At 39.5% G+C, this 26,706-nt stretch overlaps 1 protein-coding gene across 19 annotated transcripts in view; it reads left to right on the forward strand.

The window, feature by feature from the left end:
* TRPM3 (transient receptor potential cation channel subfamily M member 3) overlaps positions 1–26,706 on the forward strand; it is a 1,025,749-nt gene that overhangs the window by 393,144 nt on the left and 605,899 nt on the right. For 6 of the 19 annotated variants that reach the window (XM_070050834.1, XM_008256297.4, XM_070050843.1 and 3 more), the window contains exon 1: positions 1,723–13,798. The exons of 10 other annotated variants lie outside the window; for them this stretch is intronic. In XM_070050834.1, the coding sequence (XP_069906935.1) occupies positions 13,622–13,798 (177 nt within the window). In that variant the 5' untranslated portion in view covers positions 1,723–13,621. Of the gene's footprint in view, positions 1–1,722; positions 13,799–26,706 lie in introns of those variants that run through there. 3 more of the 19 variants (XM_008256312.4, XM_002708201.5, XM_008256332.4) reach the window with 2 other exon arrangements.

Raw genomic sequence — 26,706 nt, forward strand, 5'->3', positions numbered from 1 at the left:
GCTCTGGAAACGGATGTTCTCTGTTTTCTAGCTACCTGTCCATAGAGTTTAGTTCAAGGTATTGGCTCCAATCCTCAAAGTCTCTTAGCTTAGATTCTGGGAAGCTCAGACATCTGTGTTAGAATTATTCCGTTACAGGCCAGTAAGATTACACTCAACTCATTCATTGCTTTTGCTAGTCAATTTTGTGGCAGAGACACAGCCACAGTGAATGATGCAGGATTGAATACTTCAGCATCCAAGATGACAGAGATTCCAAGGCATTTGGGTTCTTCAATTTGGAGAATTAATGTTCATAAGAGAGAAAAAATCATGACTCTCATTTGAGACCTATGCCACAGTAGGCTTCATGTAGAACAACTGTGGATTAGATCTTGAACAAAACAGCCCTGAATTTGTGGTTGCTATTTGGAAATTCTCTCCTAAGATTTTAGGCCCTAAAATGAAGGAGAAGAATAAGAGGTAACTTCAAAAAGTTTCTCAGAAAAGGGAATTAAATGGTGTTTATTTTGATGTAAAAACTTGAGAAATTAGCATAGCTTTTTCATCATACACATTTTCCATGAACCTTTTCAAGATCCCATGTATGCATGGATTTCAATATTTTTTGCATTAAGACAAACATCTTTTAATTCCATTTTCCAGAAACCTTTTGAAGTACCCTCATATATGATTGGAATTTGGGCAAAGATCAGCAAGAACATTTTTGTGAATGTTTAAAATGTAGTTTAAGAGATACACATGCACAGAGGGAGACTTTTCTGGATAGTAGGCAAAATGGTGAGGTCAGTAAGGAAGGAGAATGGAACAGAGCGGCACACTGACTGTAGAACAGCCGTGAGTATCCAGATGAATAGCTCCTTTCTGAGTGTGGACTGGGGATGGCCCTTCTCTAACATAACAGCTATGATGGGTGCTGAGAAGAAAATGACTAGCAAATTGAAAGTATAAATGTTAAAATTTTAATAAATAGCAATAAGAACTCAAACAAAATTAAAAGTGAAGTGAAAAACTAAATATGCTAGCAATTCACCTGACAGTAGATTCAGTCCTCAGTATGAAAAGAAGTCTTGTGAATTAGTAGAATAAATAAAACTCTAATAGAAAGAAGCAGTTTACCTGAAGAATTGGAAATCGCCACAGAAAAATTGAAGCTTTGTAAGTCACCAAATAAAAATGTGATACTTTTTTTCTGCGATAAACATGGCCAAAAATTAATTAAAATTAATGGCACGTGCGGTTTTGTCAGTGACTCACTGATAAGGACATTGTTAAGCATTGCTGAGGGCCTTGTAAAATGAAACATTTCTGGATGGCAATTTGGAAAAAAACTATTAGGAGCCTGTAAAGATATGAACTAATCATATTTAATCCTGATGGTATCTTAAGAAAATAATCACAGATGTGTACAAAAATGTATGATCAAGTTAACATTAAAAAATAGAAGGAAGCTGATTCTCTTCCTCTGAGTAACACAATAGAATCTTATATAATCATTTAATATTGTTTTCTAATAATCAATAATGTGGAGGGTCAGCTCATTATATAAAAATCATGAAGTATGAAGTATTGATAAAATTTCTAAAGATCACATCCATGGTTATTGATGAAATTATAAGTGATTTTTATTTCTCTATATGTTCCTGAATTTTTAAATTTTTGCATATTTAAAATTGTTCTTTTATAACCATGGTAAAACAATAAATATCATTTCCTACTTTTATTATATACAAAAATTATCTTCAATGTGTGGTTTTGTGAATTCCAGCAATTGTATGACATTAATTGCGCTACATTCAAGATACAGAAAATTTCCATGAACCTGAAAAGGTTCCTCAGGTACCTTTGTAAGCAATGCTACCACTGCCCCTGCCCCACCCTCTCCACCAGAGAAACCCATGGCAATCACTGCTCTGCTTTCTGTCACTCTTGTTCTTTCTTTTCTAGAATTTCCTACATGATTTTGAGATTTGCCCATGCACTATGTGTGCCAATATTTTGTTCTAAAGATTATGCTTTGAATAAATATGCAGTACATGGTTCACTGCAAGGATTAACTGTGGAGTGAAGAGGCCATGGAGGAAAATGGAAAGACAAGATATTGAAGCTAGAGATTGGTGGCAAGTCAGCTATATTTTCTGAATCTCAGTTTGCTTTTCTGTAAAATGTGGTGAATAACAGCACCTTTCTTATTTGTGTTTCAGCAAGGTTATGGGTAATGAATCAGAATAAGCTTGTTAAACCACCTTAAGACACACCAACATCTATTCCTTTTTAATGACGACATTATGATGATGACAAAGAATATGATTAATATTGCTGATGTCTCCATACCCTTCAAAATAAAATTTGCTCTTATAGAAAACAGAGACTGACGTATACAAAGGTGCATTTTGATATTAAACTCTCAATTCTGTGTCATTGTGGGAGATGTTTGATAATGGGACAGATTATCTTGAGCAGCCAATGACTGAATATTCTAGCAGGGATTATTTTCAGATTCAGCTTCCCATGTTGATATTCTCTCCTTTTCTTTCATTTTTCTTTTCCCAAATCCCATGTGTTGTTTAGGGTTTGGTCCCTACCTTTAGGTTACAGTTTGAGAATTGATTCCTTTTTATTTTTGATAGCTAAATAAATGTTTCTTAGATTTTTTTAAGGTAATGTAATTAATATTTGGGGAAGCAAAAGAGCACTGAAAAGTTAATAAGTGACCCAGACAGTTTGGAGGTAAGTTTCACCTAAGATTGCTTGAAAGAAATGAGGTTAACTAAAAAAGAGATTCAAGCAAACATATTTAGTTCATTCGTTCTTCATCTGTAAATTTTGCATTCAGTACATTTTCATTAAGTTCCCATCATGCCTCAGATATTCCTGTTGAATGTGGAATACAGCTGACCATTGCCTTAAAGAAATTACATTCAGGCCAGCGCCATGGCTCACTAGGCTAATCCTCCGCCTGTGGCGCCGGCACTCATGGTTCTAGTCCCTGTTGGGCGCCAGATTCTGTCCCGGTTGCCCCTCTTCCAGGCCAGCTCTCTGCTGTGGCCAGGGAGTGTAGTGGAGGATAGCCCAAGTACTTGGGCCCTGCACCCCATGGGAGACCAAGAGGAGGCACCTGGCTCTTGGCTTCGGATCGGTGCAGCACGCCGGCCGTAGTGGCCATCTGGGGGGTGAACCAATGGAAGGAAGACCTTTCTCTCTCTCTCTCTGTCTAACTCTGCCTGTCAAAAAAAAATTACATTCAAGTAGGGAATGAAGATCAAAAATAAAACCAATAAAATAATTACAAATACTGAAAAATGTAAAAAAAAAAAAAAAAAAAAAACTCAAAGACCTGTTATGAGTGATGAAGGCAGGTAGAGAAAGCAAGAAAGGAACCTGCAGGGAGAATACTTGTAAGCAGAAGCTAAAGCCTGAGAGGAAGCTAATCTCTGAAGAGCTGGACAAATGAGCATTAGAAGAGGGAGCAGCATGTGTAAATGTCCCGGGACACAGAAATTAAAAGAAGTCAGTGTGGTCGGAGCACGATGGGATGGGAGGAAAGATCCGGAGCTGAAGCTGGTCTGAGAGGCAGGAGCATTGACAACCAAGATGAAGAGTGGAGATCCATGAGAGCACTAGATGGTTTGACTCATGAAAATGACTTGATCTGGTTTAATCCTGGGAGTTTTCATTCATTTGATCCAAAGCCAACAGTTCACTGACAGGGAATTTAATTAACGTAGAAGGAAAAACTGTGCGTTACAGCTTTATCTAGCTATGCTTCACAAATAATTATTGTTTCCTCCCCTCCCCCCACCCCGCTTTGGGATAAGTTGGGGTAAGACAGAAAATGATAATTCTTTCTCTGTTACTTCCTCATTGAAGAAGGCTTCCCAGGGACAGCTGGGAGTCCCATGCAACCAACCAGATACCTGTGCCAAGGCATGTACCGCTTAGGCCCCCATGGATGGCTTTGGCTGGATTGGAATAACAGCAGTGAGAATCTGATTTATTAACCAGTTTAGAAGCTATTATAAATCAAATTCCTCTTTGGTACCTTCATTTTCTAATTTAATAGCTTCAGGTTAGTGACGCATTTTTGATAATATTTGGTTTTGTTTTCATCCCAAAGGCAACATACATTTCATATGAAGGTCAAATAAACTTTAATAATCATCATGGTTTTGTTTATGTGATTACGCAGACAGACACTTTTGGTTTTTACTTACTATAATAGGCCTTAAAGTTTTCTGGCCAAGTGCATCGATTTTGCGATTGAAGCATCCTATTGTTGTAGCAAGTTTCTAGAATATTGTCTTCTCTGTCACAGAGTGCTAGATCACAGTTTTATCAGGTGGTTAACTATAACATCTGAAACTAATACAGCTGACTTAGATTTTATTTATAGGTGATACTTCAAAAAGTTTCTGGGAAATAGAAGTAAAAATATATTTATTTTGGTTCAAAATAATTTTTGCATCCATGAATACAAAGGATCTTCAAAAAGCTCACAGAAAATGCATATTATAAAAAACCACTGCCCAGGGGAGAGCATTTACTCTAGCAAGTAAGACGCTGGTTAAGATGTCTGTTTACTGTATCAGAGTGCCTGAGCTGGATTCATGGCTCTGGCTCCTGATTCTAGCTTCCTGATGTGGCAGACCCCAGGAGGCTCAGTAACTGAGTCCCTGCAATTCCTGTGGGAGACCTGGATTGAGTTCCCAGCTACCTGCTTTGTCTCCACCACAGCCCCCATCACTGAAGTTATTTGGGGGGTAAACAAGCAAGTAGAAGAGCTCACCTGTACACACTCTCTCTCTCTCTTTGTCTCTCTCTCGCCCATCTCTCTGCTTCTCAGATAAATGAAAATAATTCTAAGAGAAACCATATGTAAATTTCAAATTTTGCACCAAGATAAACTTATCTTTTATTCCCGTTGTCCATGAACTTTTTTTTTGCAGTAACCATGTACATTATAAGACCTTTTGAAATATATCAAGAATTTTTATTTGAATTCAACTCATGGGTCTGAAACTTAGTTTTAATTTTCTCAAAAATCCATGTAAAGATAAAAGTTGGGTAGTAGTAAAAAGTAAATGAGTTCATACATGTAAAGAGCCCACCTACATTTGCAAAAATCATGATTCCTTTTTCCAGTAAACGCTGTATCCCAAGTATTGTGTTATATCTTGGGTATATCAAATGAATACAGACAATCCTTGTCTCACCAAACAGGTCAGCCAGATAGAAGCAGATAATGAAGAGATAGTGGAAGTCAGCAGTTAAAAAAAAAAAAAAAAAAAAAAAAAAAAAAAAAGAGCCATTGGTTCTTCTGTGCTCTACAACAATCTGGTTTAAGGTAGGCCCACTGGATTTTATTTCTGTTTAGATTTGTCATATCAAATGGCTTCTTTTTGGAAATCCACGGGAACCTCATATAACTCTTTTGTTATTAGTAGCACATATTGTTGTAGATAAAACACAGAATTAGATAGACCTGAATTGAAGTTCTTTTACCAGCTGTGTGACATATTGAGTCTTGTGCATCTGTAATGTTGGGATAGTAAGCTGCAAACTTCATAGATTTTTTTACAAGATTTATTTTTATTTATTTCAAAGGCAGAGTTACAGAGAGAGAGAGAGGAAGAGACAGAGAGAGAAGTCTTCCATCTGCTGGTTCACTCCCCAAATGGCCTCAACAGGCAAGGCTGGGCCAGGAGTCAGAGCCTTCTTCTCAATCTCCCACATGAGTGCAGGAGTGCAAGCACTTGGGCCATCTTCCATTGCTTTTCTAGATGTGTTACCAGAGAGTTGGATCAGAAGTGGAACAACTGGGACTGGAACGGTGTCCATATGGGATGCTGGTGTCACAGGCTATGGCTTTACCCGCGACACCACTACTCTGGCACCTTAAACTTCATAGATTTATGGGAATTAAATGAGCTGTTCACTTGGAAGGAATAACACACTATTTGGCACATAGTAAATGCTCAAAAGGACTTATTAATCATCATTATTATAATTAGCCACTGTCTATGCTAAAGATGGGGACCAATAAAACTTGTTAGTTCTCTATAATTTTAAAATCCATGTGGCTTGCATTGATTTTGTGCCTTTTCACAAGAAAAACAAAAACTGGACCAGTGTCTTGAGCTAAAATCCTATATTCCCTGTCACTACCATTAATTAAAATAAAAATGAAAGGCTTGTTGCCGTGAAGCATAAAATACCAGAATAAACATCAACAGTGATAACATTTTCTGGAAGATGACAAAAATAGATAGCAAGGACAATTTTCATTAGCTTTCTTATTAACATCCTCTACCAAACAGAGGTAGTGCTTTGAAGGTTTTCCAGATCACAGTATGTCTCTGTTTCCCAGGTGAGCAGACCGTATGGTCCAATTCAGTGTTGGTCATTAGTGACAGAAGCCCAGATGCTCAAGGCAGGGTTTTGTGGCTAGGGCAGGTGCTCAGTTGAGGGAGGTGAGTGGGTATCTGAGAAAATATATGTGAGATCTGAACTTGAACTTCTGTTTTATTTGAGCATCCATTGGCCAATAAATCCACCTTAAGATACACTATTAACAAGGAAATGCTGAACTTCCCTCTAATTCACACAATTTAACTAATCGGTAATTGGGAGATTCATTGCTTAAATCTCCCTCCTCAAAAATTATTCATTCATGAGTTTTTTACTGTCAGTCAGATTTATGGCTTCTATAATAGCAATTTATCTGAAATACTTATACTCTATGTATGTGGGTGGCTCTGTGTGAATGCAAGCAAATGTGTGTTATAGAAATCTAAGCTTGAGTAGACAGAACATTTACAATAATGAATAGCATTGCAAATACTAGAAGACCGTGGACATTAAGCAGTTAGAAATGAGCACCTCAATTTTTTTTTTATTTTAACAAGCCTCTGTGGACTTATTAAAATTTTAGAATTATACCCAAAAACTCATCCCTTTGTGAATGCAAGCATTAAGGTTTCAAAGGTGATTGAGGGTTTATTTTTAACTCTTGACCTTTGTTAATATACGTGTGTGTGTGTGTGTGTGTGCAGGATTTTCTTTTTCCCTTTTTGGTGAGGAAGAAGTTGCTTATATACCTTTGAGTTTTATAAAGTGAACTACTTTACCTATGAAAGGTTTGCACTTCCAGAACATATGATCCCCTCTCAAGTGCACAATGGACAGCAGTAAAGTCAGGTACTGTTTTCTTCTCATGGGTTCTCTGACGCTTCTGCTCTTACTGAAAGCAGCAAAAGAATAAATGAAGGGGTTTTATTTGGCTTTGTGTTTCCCAGAGCAGTAAGCTATGGGAAGAACAGCCCATGTGACTTCAACATGGGTGATAATAAGTTACTACTGTTTTTGAAACTTTTACCTCTTTCAAGACCTCTGCACATAATAGTTAATTAACTTTACAATTCTTTTGACATAGGTAGTATTATTATCCTTAATTTTCAGATGAAAAAACTAAAGCACAGTGAGATTAAATAGCTTCCTTAAAGCTACATGGAGATGGTAAAGAAATGTTTGAAGTCCAAAACATTAGGTTCATGGCCTATCCTGTTAAGTGCTATTTAAAGTTTTTTAAGATTATTTATTTGAAAGGCAGATTTACAGAGAGAGAGGGAGAGATAGAGATATTCCATCTGCTGGTTCACTCCCTAAATGGCCACAATGGCCAAACCTGGACTGGTCCAAAGCCAGGAGCCAGAAATTTCTTCCACGTCTCCCACATGGGTGCAGGGGCCCAAGGACCTGGACCATCCTTGGCTGCTTTCCCAGGTGTATTAGCATGTAACTGAATTGGAAGTAGAGCAGTTGGAACTCTAAGCAGCACCCATGTGAGATGTTGACATCGTAGGCAGCACTACACCACAGAGCTGGCTATAAGGTGCAAACTCTTGTACACTCCGTTTTTACGTGTGAAAACTGAGGCCCCATAGTTAAGCAGCTGGTCCAGGGCTACTCAGTGGGTAAGAGGTGGGACATGAGTTTGAATTGAATCTATCTAAATTCAAAGCTAGCAGATGAAGACAGACATGATGAACGAAACACATATGCTCTGATGCCTCATCATTTCTTATAGTCTTCCCATAAGCCCATAACCACCCATCAACACTTCTCTCTAGGGGCTGGGGCAAATTATGCTACAGTTCAGACTGTGTATGTGTGTGTGTGTGTGTGTGTGTGTGTTCAGCTATAATTTAAAGTCTATGTTGAGTCAACTAATTAATTCATGAAGGAAAAATTTTAAAAGAAGCTAAATTATTAGTGAGTTCCTCCTCAAAACTCCCTGAAGGATCTTTATGAGACGTAATTCAAGGGATGTGAGAGGGTGAGTCACCAGTGCATTGGAAGTACCTCTATAATATACCGAACATCGCTCTGAGGAGGGTTTTTCACCTAAAACTGAGCTCCATCATGTGAAGAAGGACTAAGGAACCAAGATGCCCAGTGGCAAAGAGAGGTTTGAGTGGAGACTAACATCCGTCTTTATCCATTTGGAGAACTGTTCTCCAGAAGGAAGACTCTGCTTAGGAGTTACAGGGAGGCACAATTGCCCTCAGTCTTAGGGAGAACTTTCTGGACACTAAAGCTGGCAAACTGTAGCATGAACTGCCTCCAATACGCACCTGCTGGCTGTGACTGCGGCTGAAGCTGGTGTACAGCAGGCAGGGAGGCTGAGGGAGGTCTAAATATTGGAAGAAAAATATCTAACTCTGAGACATTTTAGATTTTAGATGCAATAAATGTTGATAAAGCTATTTAACAAAGCGAGCCATTTATTTTAATAGATTTTTGAAATGTATTTTAGAATTTATTGTATATAAAAGATACCAAAGGTGGAGGAAACACCTTAAAGGAAGAAAAAAAATATTTCGTGTATTTGAAGAACATACATCTGGGAATGATCAAGTTAAGAATTGTTCTGTAGGTTGGTGGATTCTTTAAAGAGATTTAATTTTTTGAGAATATTATAGAAGCATCAAAAGGTTCCTGCAAGTTTTCTAGCTCTATCTGAATGCAGCTAAAGGGAAGAAACAGAAGTGTGGATTTTTTGGTCAAAAATGGTAAGCTGTAATTCACAATACAAATGATTTTCTAACAAATATGGCAAATGATCCAAACACAATATAGCCAATAACTGAGGCCAATCACCAACTATAAAGGAAGGAGGATGTTAATATTAAAAATATGACATGCTGCCGGCGCCGCGGCTCACTAGGCTAATCCTCTGCCTTGCGGCGCCGGCACACCAGGTTCTAGTCCCGGTCGGGGCACCGGATTCTGTCCCAGTTGCCCCTCTTCCAGGCCAGCTCTCTGCTGTGGCCAGGGAGTGTAGTGGAGGATAGCCCAAGTACTTGGGCCCTGCACCCCATGGGAGACCAGGATAAGTACCTGGCTCCTGCCATCGGATCAGCACGGTGTGCCGGCCGCGGTGAACCAACAGCAAAAAGGAGGACCTTTCTCTCTGTCTCTCTCTCTCTCACTGTCCACTCTGCCTGTCAAAAAAAAAAAAAATGACATGCTGTGGTAAATGGTGTCACTATCGTTTTTTCCTATATTTTTCTTAGATGCTTGAATGCCATCCTTTAGTACTCCATATGCTGAATTTGTATATTAAATCCTCAAAATAAATGTGCCCAGGTCCCTATGAATTTCAGTATTAAAACAAGCTCTGAAAAATCACATTGCAGCAATATTTGTTTGCAGAAAACACATTTCAGCTACCTGTGCTACCTGGGCACTGTGTCATTCCCTTTCTGTTTTCTTAAGTTTTCAGGAGTCAACCCTTTTTGTATGTAAAGTATATAAAGAATACAGTGTGAGAAGTGGCCCAATGCTGTATTGTGGGTGCCATAGTTTTTCAAAAGGAAGATTTGCATACTGTCTAAACTGCAGACAGTGTCAGCATTGAAACTGAGCTCAGGGGCTGGCACTGTGGCACAGTGGGTTAACGCCCTGGCTTGAAGCTCCAGCATCCCATATGGGTGCCGGTTCTAGTCCCAGCTGCTCTTCTTCCAATCCAGCTCTCTGCTAAAGCAGTAGAAGATGGCTGAAGTCCTTGGGCCCCTTCACCCGTGTGGGAGATCTGGAAGAAGCTGCTGGCTCCTGGCTTCAGATCTGCGCAGCTCCGGCTGTTGCGGCCATCTGAGGAGTGAACCAGTGGATGGAAGAACTCTATCTCTCTGTCTCTACCTCTCCGTAACTCTGTCTTTCAAATAAATAAAATAAATCTTTAAAAAAAAGAAACTGAGCTCAAATGTTAGGCTTCTTGAATTTAGCATCAGTTACACAGGAAATAAAAAAGGAAGATCAGCAGTGAGAAGTGGGCTTCTGTAGCATGAGAAGAGAATGAGAGTGTTCAAAGCAGGCAGGCTTTGGAGTACAGGCATTTGATGCACTTGGTTTGCAATTGTTTAGTATACCGAAAGCTAATGTGATAAAGTCAGAGGTTGAAGCCTGCAAGAATTTGTTCTGCATATTTGCAAACATCCACACTTATGAAATTTATAGACAACCATGTTAGCTTTGTGAGATGCTAACTTCTGAGACTAGGATTGCTGTTCTTTGCTTTTTCTTCATTAGATTCCTTTCCCCAGACCAGAGCAGCCATTGTTCTATGAGAAAATATCATTTCTTATAAGTGGGAAGAGGGTCTTGAAAACCCTGTTGATGGCCACCAATCTGGCACAAACTACTCCAGAGGTGGAAAGAAACCCTCCTGTTGTGCACTGTCATTCTTCTTTGATCTTTACCTCTTCTGCAGTGTAGGCTACAAACCAACTCCCTGGGGCTTTTGTGCTTCTCTCCTCTAATTGCCATTAGAGAGGGCTGTGAATCATTCTACCTTCTCCTTTGGAATCCTTCCTATTTCCTTTGACCACGTTCCTCAATGAGAATGAAAGGAGCCAGTAACATCAAAAGTGGTGTGTTTTCAGGATGATGCTGTCATCATTTGTGGGGTCCTAACCCTTTTGGAAGAGTGAGGGGCAGAGGATGGGGCTGCAGTCTTTCAGCATTTATTTTGGAACAGACTTCTCACAACCACAATGGAACCACTTTAGGGCATTTTATAGCTTAGGAAGCCCGGTGCCTTGTAGCTTCAATAAAGGCAACATATTGCAATCTGATGAACACCATTGTGTAATATAGCAAGAGGATAGTCATGCGACCTTTGCAATTTTCCACCTTTCTCTTCGCCGCACTCATGAAACCCATGATACATCAGAGGAAGCATTCAGCTCTAATTTGGCTTGCTTGATTTCCTTACCTGGTACTATAGGTGTGCACACTTGTCCATACCTAATGAAAATTGTCAGTGGCTCCCATTTCAAAGTCACCACATGCTGCCTGAAAAAGAAGTCATGGTCTGGGGAAGTCAGGATACGACAAGCACTGTCCTAAGTGATCATGGATATCAGCCGCTATTGTCCACACAGCAGTCCTCCACTTGTGATCTTGGCTTTGCCTCCATTTAACACATCGTATCTTCAAGGTACAGAGAAAGTGAATAATTTGCCCAAGGCCGGGGTCAGAGCCAGAATTTTGAACCATGCTCTCTGATCCTTAAATTCCTGCTGTTAATTCCTCGGTCAATGTCGTGCCAAAGTGAGGACCAGAAACCAGTGCTGAGCATTTCTCCTTCTAAGTCTTTGAACTCAAATCTTGCATCGGGTCAAATTAACAGAAACCTGAGGCAGTACTTTTATTGCTGTGGTCTCCTAAATTATACAAGAAATTGGGAAGAAGAGAAAGCATGCTTTTCGTCTTCTACACTGGTCTCAGTTCAGACTCAGTTTTACTGCTTACGTTGGCTGTGTGGTTTATTTCTCTGGACCTCTCTTGCTTACTCTGTGAAACACGGATTTGACTATGGCATCTACTTCCTTAGGTGGTTATTGATAAGGATTAATGTAATACACTCAAAGTGCCCAGCACAACACCTGGCACATACATGTGAGCTGCTATTAATTTAAAACTGACTTCAATCCTTTATGGAAAACAGGAGGGTGACAGAAAATGAACCCATGGAGTGTGAGGTCTCTTTAAAGTGATAATGTGTAATAGAAGATTTCAGACAACCAGGAGTTTTATTTTGCAGGATAAATCAGTGATCTCTGTTTCACCAGCTTTTCTGCAACCTTGCTCTTTGATGTGTGACTCAGGACTGTTATGAGGGAAGCAGTGTTGTAACACAGCATGTCAGGTACTTGTCACCATCCAGGGAGGTGCCATGTTGTCCCAAATTCTGAACTCCAGCAGCATTGTGGCACATCTGCTCTACCCTCTCCCAGTTCTGCTTTGAAAGGCATAATAGTGATCGAGCTGGGATTTACCCATCTCAGCAAGTTAATTAGAAATGGACCATGAGTGTAGTCATCAGGAGGAACATGAGGAGGAAATACAGGAACAATGGACATGCTGGAAGGATGTGGAGGTTCTCCTGGGTAGCAGTCCATGGGTCAGCTGCTGCTCCTGAGCTCTGATGCCTTGGGGGATGAGTTGTGGCTTGAACTCCCTCCTCTTCCCAACCCTCCCCCAACTTCCTTTCTCTAAGGCAAATTCTCCAGATTGAAAAGGTCTCCTGCATTGTCTCTCATCACAGGAGCCCTAAAGACTATGAATTCCCAGCACAGCTGCTCTTTCCTAAAGCCACTTGGAGGTGGGGGCGGGAGTCCCCACTTGAGGAAACTCCATCTTTTGTAGAAGCATCCCACATGGCACCTTAGGGGTTAAACTTTTGTTGCAGAGAAAGGGTATGAAGTGAATTTCCCAGAGGGGATAACCCCCAATTTAGAAACTGCCATTTCTAAAAGGTAAGCCGAATATGTATTAGTTTGCACTGCTTTCTATGAACGGAATAACTCGCTGCTACTAGTGTGAGAGAGAAGGAGAGTGAGAGAGAGAGAGGGAGAGTGTGTTTGCCTTCCCCTCTGCCATCTGCCTATCCATCATGTTAGATATATAATGTATATATCAGGATGAGGACTGTCAATCACAGTTAATAAAAACCCCAGAACACGACACAGATCCCTTTCACTACAGATCCATTTGACGATAATTCTCAATTTATTATGTCACGTAAATCAAAAGGGAAGCATTGATCTTACCATAGAGAGACACCCCTTCTCCCTCTGTGTCCTAGCCCCTCCCCCCGCACCAATTTCCAGCCCCTCAAAGATGCTTTGTGCAAGAAAGTCTAAGTTCCTCCTTTGGCTTCATTTTTGTTCCCTTTTGCTCTCTTGCCGGCTCCCCCCCTCCCTTAACCAGCAAGCAAAGCAAATGGCCCGGGTTCCCCCCCAACGCCTGACCTGCGTTTGCTGGGAGGAGAGCGGGAGAGGGAGCGTGCATTCCGGAGCAGGCTGCTCTGACTCCGACCACAGGCTGTGTTGTGCAGGCTGTCCCTCTCCTTCAAAACCGTGCATCCCCTCCCTGAAGCAGCAGGCAGTGTGCCTCCATTCAGCCACGTTTGGTATGCATGAGCGCGGCTGCAGGCAGAGGGGAGGTGGCTTTCTTAGGAAGGCTCAGGGGCTCAGGCAGCGCCACTTGACTAGTCTCCCAAGTTCCAGGAAGCTTCTGCCCTAATGGAATTTGCAGGTGTGGAGATGACCATGGGATGCCAGGGCCGTGGGGAACCGTTTGTTTTCTAGGCATTGCTCAGGTTTGCAGTTTCTGGTTTTCCCGGTGGAATTTGGAAGGGGTCATGAATCAAACTGATGCTTCTCGCCCCCTAAACTGGACCATCCGGAAGCTGTGCCACGCAGCCTTTCTCCCATCTGTCAGACTTCTTAAGGTACTGTAAAACTTGCTGCTTTGAATGGCTCTAATTGTTCTTTGCAGGTCTAAATATCCAACTTTTGGGGCTGGGACACACCTTTTGGGGAGCAGAGATGCATGCGGTACTGGCTGTATTGCCCATGGCTGGAGGCTCCCTGTCCCCCTCACTGCCCCCACCCCTGGGCTGTCAGGGAGGAGAGGAGGGCGTGAGCCATCCTGAAGAGTGAGCTTGTGGTCTCAGAGAATGGGCTGCCTGAGTGCTACCCCCACCCCATTTAGCCACCCCTGTAACAGAATTAATTAACTTCCTTGGCAGAGTGGGAACAGTAGTGGGCGTGAAATCTCTTAACTCCCCTGGGTTTGGTTCCTGGGTTTTTTTTTTTTCTCCCTCCCTGGGGAAGCCCTGCGACCCACTTTCCCTTTCAATGGAACCTGGGAGAACAAAGGATTCTCCTCATTATGTTAAAAGCCCTCATGAGTTAGGTGGTCCAGCAGGTAAAGACAAAGAAGGAACCTCATCAGATAGGTGCCCTTGGCTTTGCAAAAGGCTTGAGCGTTTTGGTCTCCTGAGTGAAGTCAGTCGTGGGAAAGTATTGTTAAACATACATTGACCAGAGGCTCTCTTTAGCTCTGAGTCACACAAAAGACTGGTACTACACCTGGGCTGGCATTGCCGCCTAGTCTCTGCAGCACTCCTCTTGCTAGAAGTAAATACATTAAAGAAAAAAGTCCACACTCCTCACTAATAATCCATCTTGATGCTCTGTCTTGTAGAAGAGGAAATATAAATAAAATAGAGTTGTGTAGAGAACAGTTATTTTTGCCTAGGAATTGTGGCACACTTTTTTCAAGAAAAGTGCCCAATTCAGGACATTCCACAGCTATTTGAAGTTAAAGGGCAAGGTAAAGTTCTAAATTCTCTTTTCCATGTTATAGATGATCTTTTGATTTCATTTGCACTGTGCAATTGAGTCCAGTCAGCTACCACGTAGGATTAATGAATTGGCACCTAAAAATGGCACTTACTGAATTTCTTCTGAGGTTATATTCTGGTTAAGTTTGATGAGGACAATTAGTTCCATAGCTAAGTGGCTCCTCACCACAGAGTGTTACCCAATATCTGGGTTTTCCTTACACTGTAAGACACAGATTGGTATTAACTATCACAAAGGCTGGCTCTAAGACTGAAACCCCCATCCTATGGTTGTCATGGCAATGGATTGCTTCCCTAAAGGAATATTTAGGAGGAAAAACAGGTTTGAACATGGGGAATGGGAGAGAGGCTTCTTGGGATATCTGTGCTTTCACTGTACTGGAACAACATGTGTGATAGGGCATGAAAAAGAATGATGCCAGAGAAGGAACAAATGAATGCAAATCTTCCTCCGCAATCCCTGGTGAACCGAGAATCTGGGGCAAAGACTGTTTTGGCGAATCAAAGTATAGCTGAGAAAATCAACTCTAGTAATTCCATGTGCAATGAGCAATATTTTTCAGTTGAAGTCATTCATTGGCTTTACCCCAACCTAATGCTTTTAAAGTCTTCTTAACAGGTGTTGTATATCACCCTCAATATATTGTTAATTCTGTAGAATATTTTAAATGAAAAGTGTTAGTGTGTTTTCTTGTTATAAAATCAGCAGAGCAGTAGCTGATTATTTATCTTTAGAACTGCACGTCTTGTCCACAGGACGTGCAGGGAGACATTGTCAGTACAACACCAATACTCACATTGGCATACAGCTCAATTCCACCATCCTTTATTAACATGGTGCTTTATAACAATTTATCCAGTAAAATATGTAAATATTCATCCAATTTTGTCAATAGGTGAGAAGGAATGTGTTTTACTTCAGAACTTTCTTTGCAACTGGCATCTGTAAGATCCTATAAGACTTCAGATATTGAGCAAATTTCAAGTTCTATAAAAAATTAAGTCACATCAAATTCTTTCATCAGTACTTAGAAGGAAATGAAAGCTGCTTTTGGACATGAGCAATGATCTGGTGCATACTCTGGATATGAATGCAATGTGTTTTTCTCTCCTCTAGTTTTTTGCTGTCCAGTCCTTGCTTTGCTAATCCCTGCATATTCTTGCTCTGCTTTGATCTTTCATGTAAAATAGAAGTTCATGAAGAATAATTCGCTTCTTGTAAATGTTCTTCCTGGCTCAGTCAATGCACTAAATATTTGATGACAACAATTCTTCCTGTCCCTTCCTTTCTTTGTGTTTCCTCCCTTTCTCCCCTCTCAGTCCCTTGCTCCACCTTCCCCATGCTACCACTTGGGTTGGTAGATTCCTTGGGCAGCCAGGAGTGTATTGCAACCCTAGGTTAACAAACCAATTTATTTTATTCAACAGGCAATTCTTGTTCTTCTTCTAAGGGTTGTTCTGGTATGAAATGCTATCTCCAGTGTCCCCACTTTTCCGTAAAAGAAGTTTAGGGCATGATGGCTTGATTAGATTTAGCTACACTCCAATGAACGTTTCTGACAGATTGGATTCTAACCAATTTTTCCTCCTTATCCTTTTTCCTTGAAAATGTGTTTCTTTCCTAACTTATTTTGATACCACATTAATACTTAGAAATATCTTCATAATCCTATTTCCTGTTCTTTCCCATTTCTTAATAGAAACTGGGTATAAAGAATTAAAAGGGGCAGACCAGCATCTGAAGCATGAATGAAACCCAGTGAGTGTCGGAGTATACTTATTAGAGCTCCTGAACACATCTCATTTGTTGTGCCCATTTCAGAGCAAATTTTAAATATACCAATGAACCTACATTTTGAATTTGGAGTTACATTTGGAAGTAACATTTGAAAATATGTTTCTGGGCATGTACATGGTGATAATATCCAAAAGACAGAGTCTGTTTTCAAATGGATACATTTCAAATGGGAACTTTTCCAAACTATTTCTCTTCTGTTGTCTTTTTTTCATTCTTATGTGTCTCAAGATTTCATCTTACTATTAATCACAAAAGAGTCAAGTTTGTTTTAGTGACAGAATGTTCTTAGCATATTTCATATTCATTAGCAGGTCTATCTCTGCCATTGTTTTATTTGGGAAATTTTATTTTGGTAACTTATGTTGAATTTGAACATTATTTTTAGGACAGAGAGCTTTCTTAGTGTTGAAGTCTTGGCAGACTTACTGAAGGAAAAGCTCTTGAAAAATGGGTAGCATTAAGGGAAAGGGAAGCTATGCAGTTGCACCAGATTTTGGATAGACACATTTAAATTAGTTTGTTAATGAAGACCCAATGATGAGTATCATCTCAAGATTTGCAAAGCTTCATTCTGAGCAGTGGTGTGACTTTCTCCATGTTGAACAATGTCAGAAATGAGTAGAGTCTAGAAAGACCAGCCTAAATACTGGGCTCCAACTCCACTGTGTTCCTACCTAGTTCTGTGGCCTTGAGTAAATTACTTTGCTTCTCTGTAACTTGGTGTCCTCTTTAAAATGAAAGGTTTGCATTTTGATTTAGATTTTGTGCTGTGATTCCTTTTGGTGAAGTCTGCCATGTTCTGTGGGCATAGAGAAGCAGTCTGTTTGGCTGAAAAGATTGAATATTAAAATAGAAGAAGGAAATGGGTATGGAAAACAGCAGGGTCTAAATTACAGAGGACCTTGTCTGCTGAGCTAAGTAAGGCGTTTTACCCTTATCCTGAACTACGGGGTGTGATTACAGAAATTTTTGCAGTGCTGTGAGTGCCAGTTTCATGTATTATATAATTGCCCTGGCTGTAGTGCTTAGAATGTGTGAGATGGTGCAACTGGAAGCTGAGAGATTAGATTAGAGGCCTGGGGAGTGGATGAGAACTTGGGCCAAGGCAAAAGTAATAGAGGTAAAATAAACAGAGCTTTGTTAAACTGATGTACTTTTGGTGGAGGGGAAGATATAGGAAAACTTCAGAGTTTCTGTCTTCACTGTTTGGGTGGATGTTGACCTCAGAATTTGGTATAAAAGTCCTGAGTAGGAAGTATAGCAGAAATTCTCTATGGTTTCTCTTTGGTAATCTGGAAGGGGTCCATCTGTTGTTTACTCTGGTGGGACTGAGCAGCCTCTAGGAATATCCTTCCTCATTTCACTCTTCTCAATGATAATGCGACCCCTTTGAATGCCTGATGGAAGAATTATTTGAAGTAAATAATACACAAAAACATCGATTTTTATTTTTATGCTTCATTTTGTTCAGTAAGCCTGTCTTCTTATAAAATTATAGTTATTATTTTAGTGGGCTCTCAGATTAGCGCAACCTCTGTCCAAGTGCTAATGGGCACTTCCATAATTCCATATGATGGCAACCACCATGCACTGTGCTGTCCTGAAGTACAGCAAGATCCTGATGTCAAAATGAATTCCATCTGCCTTCTACGGTTGACTCCAAGAATTCCAGAAACTGACTTTTTCTTGGCATTCTCAAACTCCTCAAGAAATAGTTGACATTTGTTTCTATTTGTGTGTTCAATGTAGGACCTCCAAAGTCTTCCATTCACATAGAAAATCCTGTATCTCTGCAAGAGAAGTAGAATAATATCAGTGAGCCAGAACCTACTTGCAGCCAGAACAGAGCCCTCCTAAGCCATGTTCTTGTGAGTAGCAGATAAATTGCCACAGCAAAGGAGGATGCTTGCACCTGTTACACCTAGACACATGGGCAAAGCACAGTGGGGTGATCAAGGTGTTATTATGCACCAATTTCATCACCTGTCTCAAAGATGGGTGACTTGGAGAATAAATGAAGGTATATTGTTAGGCAGAATTTTAAGGGCTGCGAATAAAGAAACTTGTGTCCTTTCATCTTAGAATGCTGGCCTCAGATTCCCTTAAGAAAACAAAGAAGTGAGAAAGAAAAGAAAATGTGACCAAACAAAAACCCAGGAGAAAGGCAGAACTGTCTGCTGTGCTCCAAATGGTGACTTCAACTCAACTGCTCAACAGTGAACCACATGACTTGTCTTTTTGTGAAATGTTCCTCAGGCAGCCTGAAGGAAATTCCTGAGGCAACAAGAAACCTTCCTGTCCTTCTCCAGAGTTCTGTGTCCTGATGGCCTCTATTGTGGAGACAAGAAAAAAAAAGTCTGTGGTTGCTGGGGAACGAGGCAGAAATGGCAAAGATGTGCAAGTCTAGGGGCCATCTCGCTGGGAGATGCCTGCAGTCACAGTAATAGTCCTCCTAAGGTCTGTCCTGAGAAAGAGGGCTCTTCCTTCCTTGATAATGACCTCTGGCAAGGAGCAGGGGCGTGGCCTCTCCAGGGGTCCCTTCATATCCTGCCATCTCCCCTTATGTTGAAAACCTCAACTGACTTCAAGCTAATGTTGAGATAGTTAGGTCCTACTTTTTCTCTAAGATGAAAAAGCTTTTTAAAGACTGTGTCTGAGGAAATATATTCAGGAAATGTTTATTGAATGAGCAAGCACATGAAAGACATACAAGGGTAATTCAGAAAGTCCATGGAAAATGGAGTTCAAAGATAAGTTTATGCTGGTGCAAAATGATTTTGAGATCTGTTGATACAAGGGTGTCTTCAAAAAGTTCATGAAAATGCATAGTATGAAAAAACTGTGTGAATTTAGAATTTTTCTAGCTTATGTTTTAATTCCAATTTTCCACAAACTTTTTGAAGTCCCTCTATGAAATCCTAAAAGATGCTTAAGAACCATTGTTAGGAGCTTGCACAAAGCAAATATTTAGGGCCCCCTCAGAAGATGTTGATTCTGTAGGTAGCCTGAAAATTTGGATTTTTAACAAGTTCTCCCAAGGATTGGCATTTCTTGCAGCTCCTAAAAGGACCCCATGTTGAGAAAAGCTGCCACAGATTCTGCTCAGCTGCAGGGAAACTTAATTCAGTGGCCTCCCTCACATTGGCATTTGAGCGGAACAGGTTTTGTGTTAGTAGACAGTGGAAGCAAAAGGTTTTAAGTAAACAGTCACAGGTTTTCAAATTTTAATCATGAAAGATCACTTACACAGAAAGAAGTAAATTGAGTGAGCTGCCCTGCTTTGGGTTGTAGATAATATAACACCCTAATCTGAAGTAATGTTTCTACCTGTTCTTTTGACTTTCACTTATACGTCCATTTTTCTGTCTATTTTTTTTTTCTGTGAGAATTCTCAGTTATGTGGCATAAAATTTCAGATTTTTTTCTGTTCTACTGAATGCATATGGATATATGGTTGTGAATTAGAGCTCTCAAAGTTAGTATCCATGTCCATGGTCAAGATTATGCAATGTATTGCATATGCCCCTTCATTCCCCTAGGATAGCCCCTGGGATTATAGAGGTCACTCAGTGCATGTCCCATACTTTCCTTCAGTGTGTGTTAGTACCAACTGCAATGTGACCAGTTTAATTGGGACTCAAAGCCAAAGCAACCATAACTGTTACCACTCTGCTAATTCCCCACAGAGTTCAAAAACTAACTCTAGATTTTGAATCATTAGAGGGAAGAAAAGAATATTTAGGGCTCTTGTTTGGAAAAAGATATTCATGTTCAAAATTAACTATAATCTAGAAATCTTATAAGTACTATTTAGTATTAAATAAGGGGAAAAAATAGATGTGAACAAAATAGCCTTGGCATCTGAGAACATGGCTAAGATACAGTGCCACGATGACTGGGTAAGGTGGACGGGGGACAAACCTCTAGGAGGGGGACATTTAGTTTTTATATTTATCACAAATATACTTTGTTTAATAGCATTTGAGAATTCTGCCCCAACCATTGGTGCTTCTGAACTTCATTTTTAGGGGTACATGCCTAAGAGTTACAGTTTAGAAATACATTAATCAGCTCTGTTCTGATTTCCTAAGTAATTAAATTTTAATACATACATAGAAGATAGATGGATTGATACAAGAAGATAGAAAGAAAGAAAGAAAGAAAGAAAGAAAGAAAGAAAGAAAGAAAGAAAGAAAGAAAGAAAGAAAGAAGAAAAAGAAAAAGAAAGATGGGAAGGGAGGAAAGGAGAAAGAAGAAATGGAAGGAGAGAGGGAAGGAGAAAGGAGTCTGTTGCTTATATAGCCATTAAAGGCAACATTTTATGTATTGAATGGCATGAATTTAATCCAATACAATGAGCCCTTGAAGGAGTGCTTCTCAAAGTGTGATCCAAGACTTCCCATTATAGAATCGAATTCCAAAGATTCCAGCCAGACTCACTAAGTTAAACCCTGGGGAGAACCTCGCAAATATGCATTTAGTAAGCTACATAGCAAACCGTCTGCACAGGAACATTTGACAGTCTCCTCTTCTAAAGTGTGATACTTTAGGAAAGAAATGTTGGCTCATTAAAATCATGCCTCTGGCATGACCACGCCTCAGTGCCTTTTATTGTTAACAACTGAACACCCAGCATTTCTCAATACATTTACATGGGCTTATCGTAAATCTGCATTTAGAAGATTCTGTGCTCACAGAGTGTTGAATGACATTAGTAACTGCTTCTTAAGGGATCACACACAGGAAACCTAAGATGCCAAAAATGCATATATTCCATAGGTAATATCCTAAGATAGAAGGAAGGAGGAGCCTCATGCTTGGTTGTTTAAGAGCCCATACTGTCATGGAGGAGACAGAAAAATTTTGCAGCACAGCAGGAGCACCTACTCTAACTGCTGCCCTAATCCTAGGGCCATTGCTGACCTAAACAAGCTCCCTTTTTTCTTTGTGCTTCCTCCCAATTGCTAGAATTGTATGTTCACCAAAATGCCCAAAGCAGATGACCTGCATTTATGTCTTTAGTCTTCTTTTCTCTTATCCCTCAGCCAGTCATTTCTACCACATTTCCTCATAAAAATATCTCTGACCCACCCCCTCCTCTTTCTTCTTGGTTCTCCAAATTTAGTATCTTTTTCTTGGTTGCAAAATCCTATAGCTACCTGTAGCCTTGTCTGCTTTAGTCTGCAGCCATCTCACACTGAACGAACCTGATCTCCATCTTGCCTTGTCTATTTTAATAAGTCCTTCCCACCTTCACCAGAATGGCCTATTTAAAATGCAGGAATGATTAGGATGCCATTGTGTTTGCCATTCTTTACTGTTTTCCATGTCCCACAAGTCCAAACTAAGCTCCTTGCCATAATACATGATATCTCCAGTAATCTGACCTCTAACTACTTCTCTGCCTTCTTGTCTTACTTTTCCCTAGCTGAAATTGCAGAATTCCTTATAGTTGACATTTTTGTACGTGCTTTTTCCACATCTGGAAAACCTGAGCCATATCTTCACCTTACCAACTCCTACCTACCTTTTAGTACTCAACTCAGGTAGATAGGATAGGTTCAGGAAATTTTTTCCCAAACCATTGAACAAGGTTAGGGTCTTCTCTTCTGCATGTCCATAAAGATCAGTGGGTAGTTCTAGCATTGCTGGTAGCAGTTTTAGATATTAGCTCTTCCACCTCATTCTGAAGATATTTCAAAGTTGAGAATCATATCTTATTCAAACTGCTGTGTATTGAATTTACTAGAGAGCCTAGGATAGCTTGGTGTCTAGATGAATTACACTTGAATAGGTAAATGTTGGAAAGAAGGTATAACGGTGGTGCCCTTGATTGGGTGTTCTGAAGTTGCTACTTAAAAGAAGCAAATGATACTATATGGTCTTAGCAGTCTTACATTCTTGTAAGATTAATGAACATCTTGAGTTTGAAATTATTTACTTCATATGTCCCTGAAATTGGAAAATTAGTTAAAGGATTGAATCAATAATTAGCATAGTACTCAGAGAAGGTGATACAGAGTTAAATACTTGGATATAAACTCAATAAAGAAATTTTAAGTAGATAGCACCAGATGTCTGCTTTGATAATATTTATTGAAAGTAAGAGATTGAAATTACCTCATTTCTTGATTACGTTGGAAAAAAAGGCATTTCTGATTTACTCATCTAAAAGTTAGATTTTAATATATTTCCTTTAATGATATTTTTGGCTGGGTTATATTGTCAAATAGAAAAAAATACCATTAGAAGAAAAACAAACCGTTAACTTGCTGGGACTGTCTTTACCTTAAGTCCTTGGCAAATGCCTAGAGATGATCTTAGGCACTATCTTACTGAAATACCTTGACATTTCTATTTAAAGCTATATGTGATTTAGGATTTATTTTTCTGATAGCATTAGGTTATTTTATCATATCAGATAACATGAATCAAAGTCAAATAGAAATCTTGTTTACCAAATTCCAACAGAGAACAAATGATCAGAGGTAAAACAACTTTCTTGTGGAAGAGATAAGAATCATTAGATAATTATCCTACTGCTTGTTGTTTAAAACCAATAATACTTGGGAATAGAAAGAAGATAAATAGCAATTTGTTGGCATAACCTCTACAGTTATCCATCTCCCTAGAAGAGAATGTTTCAAAGACTGAATTTCCATATAAGCTTCTATAAGAATTATTTGGTAGTGTTAGTTCACTAATAAGTAGTGACTTGAGCATTTAGGATCTCATTAATTTGCAGAGTTGTGGATGTTTGGGGCTGGTCTAATGACATTCTTTTCAAATAGGGTTTCTCAGTTCTGCATATTACTAACGTTTGGGGCTAGACACATCTTTATTGTGGAGGCCATCTGTTCTATATATTGCAAGGTGTTTATTAGTAACTTGATTTTTATCTAACAGGTACCAGGCTTACCCCTTTCCATTCCATCCCCTATTGAGATAACCAAAACTGTCTCTAGACATTCCCAAATATCCTTTCTTGGGCAAAATCACCCCCAGTTGCTAACCATTGCTTTAAACATTTCCCTTTGAAAATAGCTATTTTAAGGGGGTAGTTCGGTAATTGATTTTGCTGGAACCCCAAGAGATACAGCCTAGTACTGTGGAGGGAATGCTTTAACTTTGGAAACATATTTAATTTGTATCTTACAAAAGACTGAAATTTAGCTTGCATTTGGGAAATTAACTGGTTGAATTCTATTCACTAAACATAGACTAAGGAATTATTTTCTCATCATCTTGTCAATCATCTCTTATAGGAAAATTGAATGTGGCCAATTTTTCTGAAAATGTTTGAACATCCTATACATGTTGCTTTGTGAATTAAAAGCACAGTATATTTTTCAGTTTGATTGATGGTATCAAGTGAAATACTTAATTTTCACTATTATTTTGTTCTAAAGTAACTTCTGCTTAGGATTATTTAAGAGAAATTAATGTAAAGTTTATTTCAATAAATAAATAGAGAAAATACTTCCCTGCATCAAGGACTACTTTTGTCTGGCATTAGTTTATATGAGCAATCAAGATGTTGAGGTAAATGCGGTCACTCAAGGAGGCTACCTACTTTAATTAAACCTTTAATTTTTAAAATATTTGAAAGGCAGAGAGATGAGGAGTGGCAGAGACAGACAGAGCTGTTCCATCAGCTGGTTCTCTTCCCAAATGTTTATAATAGGCAGGACTGGACCAACACAAAGCCAGGAGCCTGCAGTTCAATCTGGGTTTGCCATGTGGTGGGAGAAACCCAAGTGCATAGACCATCACTTGCTGCCTTCCAGATTTTGCATTTACAGGAAGCTGGAGTTGGGAGTGAATTGAACACAGGCGCTCCCATATGGGATGTGGGTGACCCAAGTGCTATTTTGACTGTTGCACCATATATCTACTCCCTCTAGTGTAATTTAAAGATAAGTATAACTGGGGCCAGTGCTGTGGCGCAGCAGGTTAAAGCTTTGGCCTGAAGTGCCAGCATCCCATATGGGCACTGGTTCGAGACCTGGCTGCTCCACTTCCGATCCAGCTCTCTGCTATGGCCTGGGAAAGCAGTAGAAGATGGCCCATGTCCTTGGGCCCCTGCACCCACTGTGAGACCTGGAGGAAGCTCCTGGCTCGTGGCTTCGGATTGGCGCAGCTCCAGCCATTGCAGCAAATTGGAGAGTGAATCATTGTATGGGAGACCTCTCTCTCTCTGCCTCTCCTCTCTCTGTGTAACTCTTTCAAGTAAATAAATAAATAAATAAATATTTTTTTTAAAAAGATAAGTATAACTAAAACTAATTTTCAGTGATTAATTTCAGAGTGATCAAATGAACATAAAACTGGATTTTAGCCCTAATTTGATGTTAATTAATATCCTAGATGAGTTCCCAGAATAAATAATGTTATCTTTCAATGCCTCAGTTTTCTCCTCTATAAACTGAGAAGTTTGGGTTAAATATAGGTTAGCAAACTTTTCCTTTAAAAGGCTAGGTCACAATATTTTAGGTTGTGTCTGTCATACAATCTTGGTTACAACTACTTTGTTTTTTATTGGTCCCTGTTGAAAGAGTCAGCTCTGTTGTATGGTAGTGCAAAAGCAGGCCAAGATAATGTATAACAAATGAGCATAGCTGTGTTCCAATAAAACTTATATATGAACACTGAAATTTGAATTTTATATATAATTATCTCATGCCATAAAACATTATTTTCAGTGGTACATTTTTAAGTGTCCAAATCATGTTTAGCTTTCCAATTGTACACAGAAGGCAGGTGCTACTTGCCTTGTGGACCACTGTTTGTCACTCACAAAATGATTGGTCCCTTCCAGTTTTAACATCCTTGAATTTTCAGGAATCATAGAACAACCAGTGCCTGCTTGTATTTATCTTAAACTGCATCTGTATCTGAAGGAAGCTGTGAGTAGAGCATTTCTCAGTTATCATGATGTTATGTACTTTTCTGAGAGCAGTGTGTGGAGATCTTGTTATCTCATGAAGAGAAGAATACTTGTCATCTTGGCATGGCCTGCTCATTCCACCACATCTCTCTTTAAAAAAAAAAAAAAAAAACTAATGCAGTCTGTTTTTCCAAAAGATGTCATTATTCACCAACTATATTGAAATGTTCAGGGACTGAAAGTGAAATGGTATTAAAAATTTAACATTTGCAAAGTCCTTTTTAATTTGTAAAATATTGGCTTTACATCAAATGACATGAACTTCATAGTAACCTTGTGAACGATTGTAGTAGACAGAGTTACTCCCCTTTTCAACTGAAAAACTTGGGCCAGTTTCAGCCATGTATTAGTGGGCTTCTCTAATTCCAAACTCAGAATCATTCTCTGCACGCCTCTGCAGTTTCTATCTGTCCACTTTTACTCTCTCTTCATCTGACATCCAACTCGGTTATTGAGTTCTCTTAGGCATTGATAATAGAAACTGGTAGATTGTTTGGATACTTGACAACAGAAAGAATTAAATGCATATTCTCCAACTCATCATTGACAAGATGAAAAACTTCTCTGAGCTTTAGTTCCCTTAGTGTAAACTGAAATAATAAAAATGAGGCTTTGTATTATTAAGAAATTAATTCGTGTTTGTCTTTGCATAGGCTGTAGTCAATATTCAGTAAATATTAATTCTCTCCCCTTTCACCTAAAAAAACAGAAATGGTGTACTTCATATTCACATAGTTCAAGATGTCTTTGGTGATAATTTGACTTAGGGACTATGTACCACTCCGTTGCAACTGCTTCCACTTTGGAATGGTTGTTGGTTGTATTAGAGTGCTCAAGAGAAACAGCAAACTAATTGGATGTTTATATTTAATGAAAGAGATTTATTTTAAGGAATCAGATTATGCAGTTTTGGAGGCGTGGCAAGTCCAAAACCTAATGAGCATCTTGGGGTTGGCAGGTTGGAGACTCAGGGATGAGTTGTAGCTGATGTTGCAGATGAAGGCTGAAGATTATCTGCTAGAGATTTCCTTCCTACCTGGAAGGGATTGTTTTGTTCTATACAGACCTCCAAATGTGTAGACAAGGCCCGCCCACCTGTAAGGAGGGCAATTTGCTTTATTCAAAGTGTCCAAATTAAAATCTCATCCAAAAATGCTCTCATAGAAATATCCAGAATAATGTTTGTCCAAATATCTGGGCACAGTGACCTAGACAAGCTGACATATGAAATGAACCATCATATGG

This window comes from Oryctolagus cuniculus, chromosome 1 (genome assembly GCF_964237555.1).
Source record: "Oryctolagus cuniculus chromosome 1, mOryCun1.1, whole genome shotgun sequence".
In the NCBI taxonomy this organism is placed as follows: domain Eukaryota; kingdom Metazoa; phylum Chordata; class Mammalia; order Lagomorpha; family Leporidae; genus Oryctolagus; species Oryctolagus cuniculus.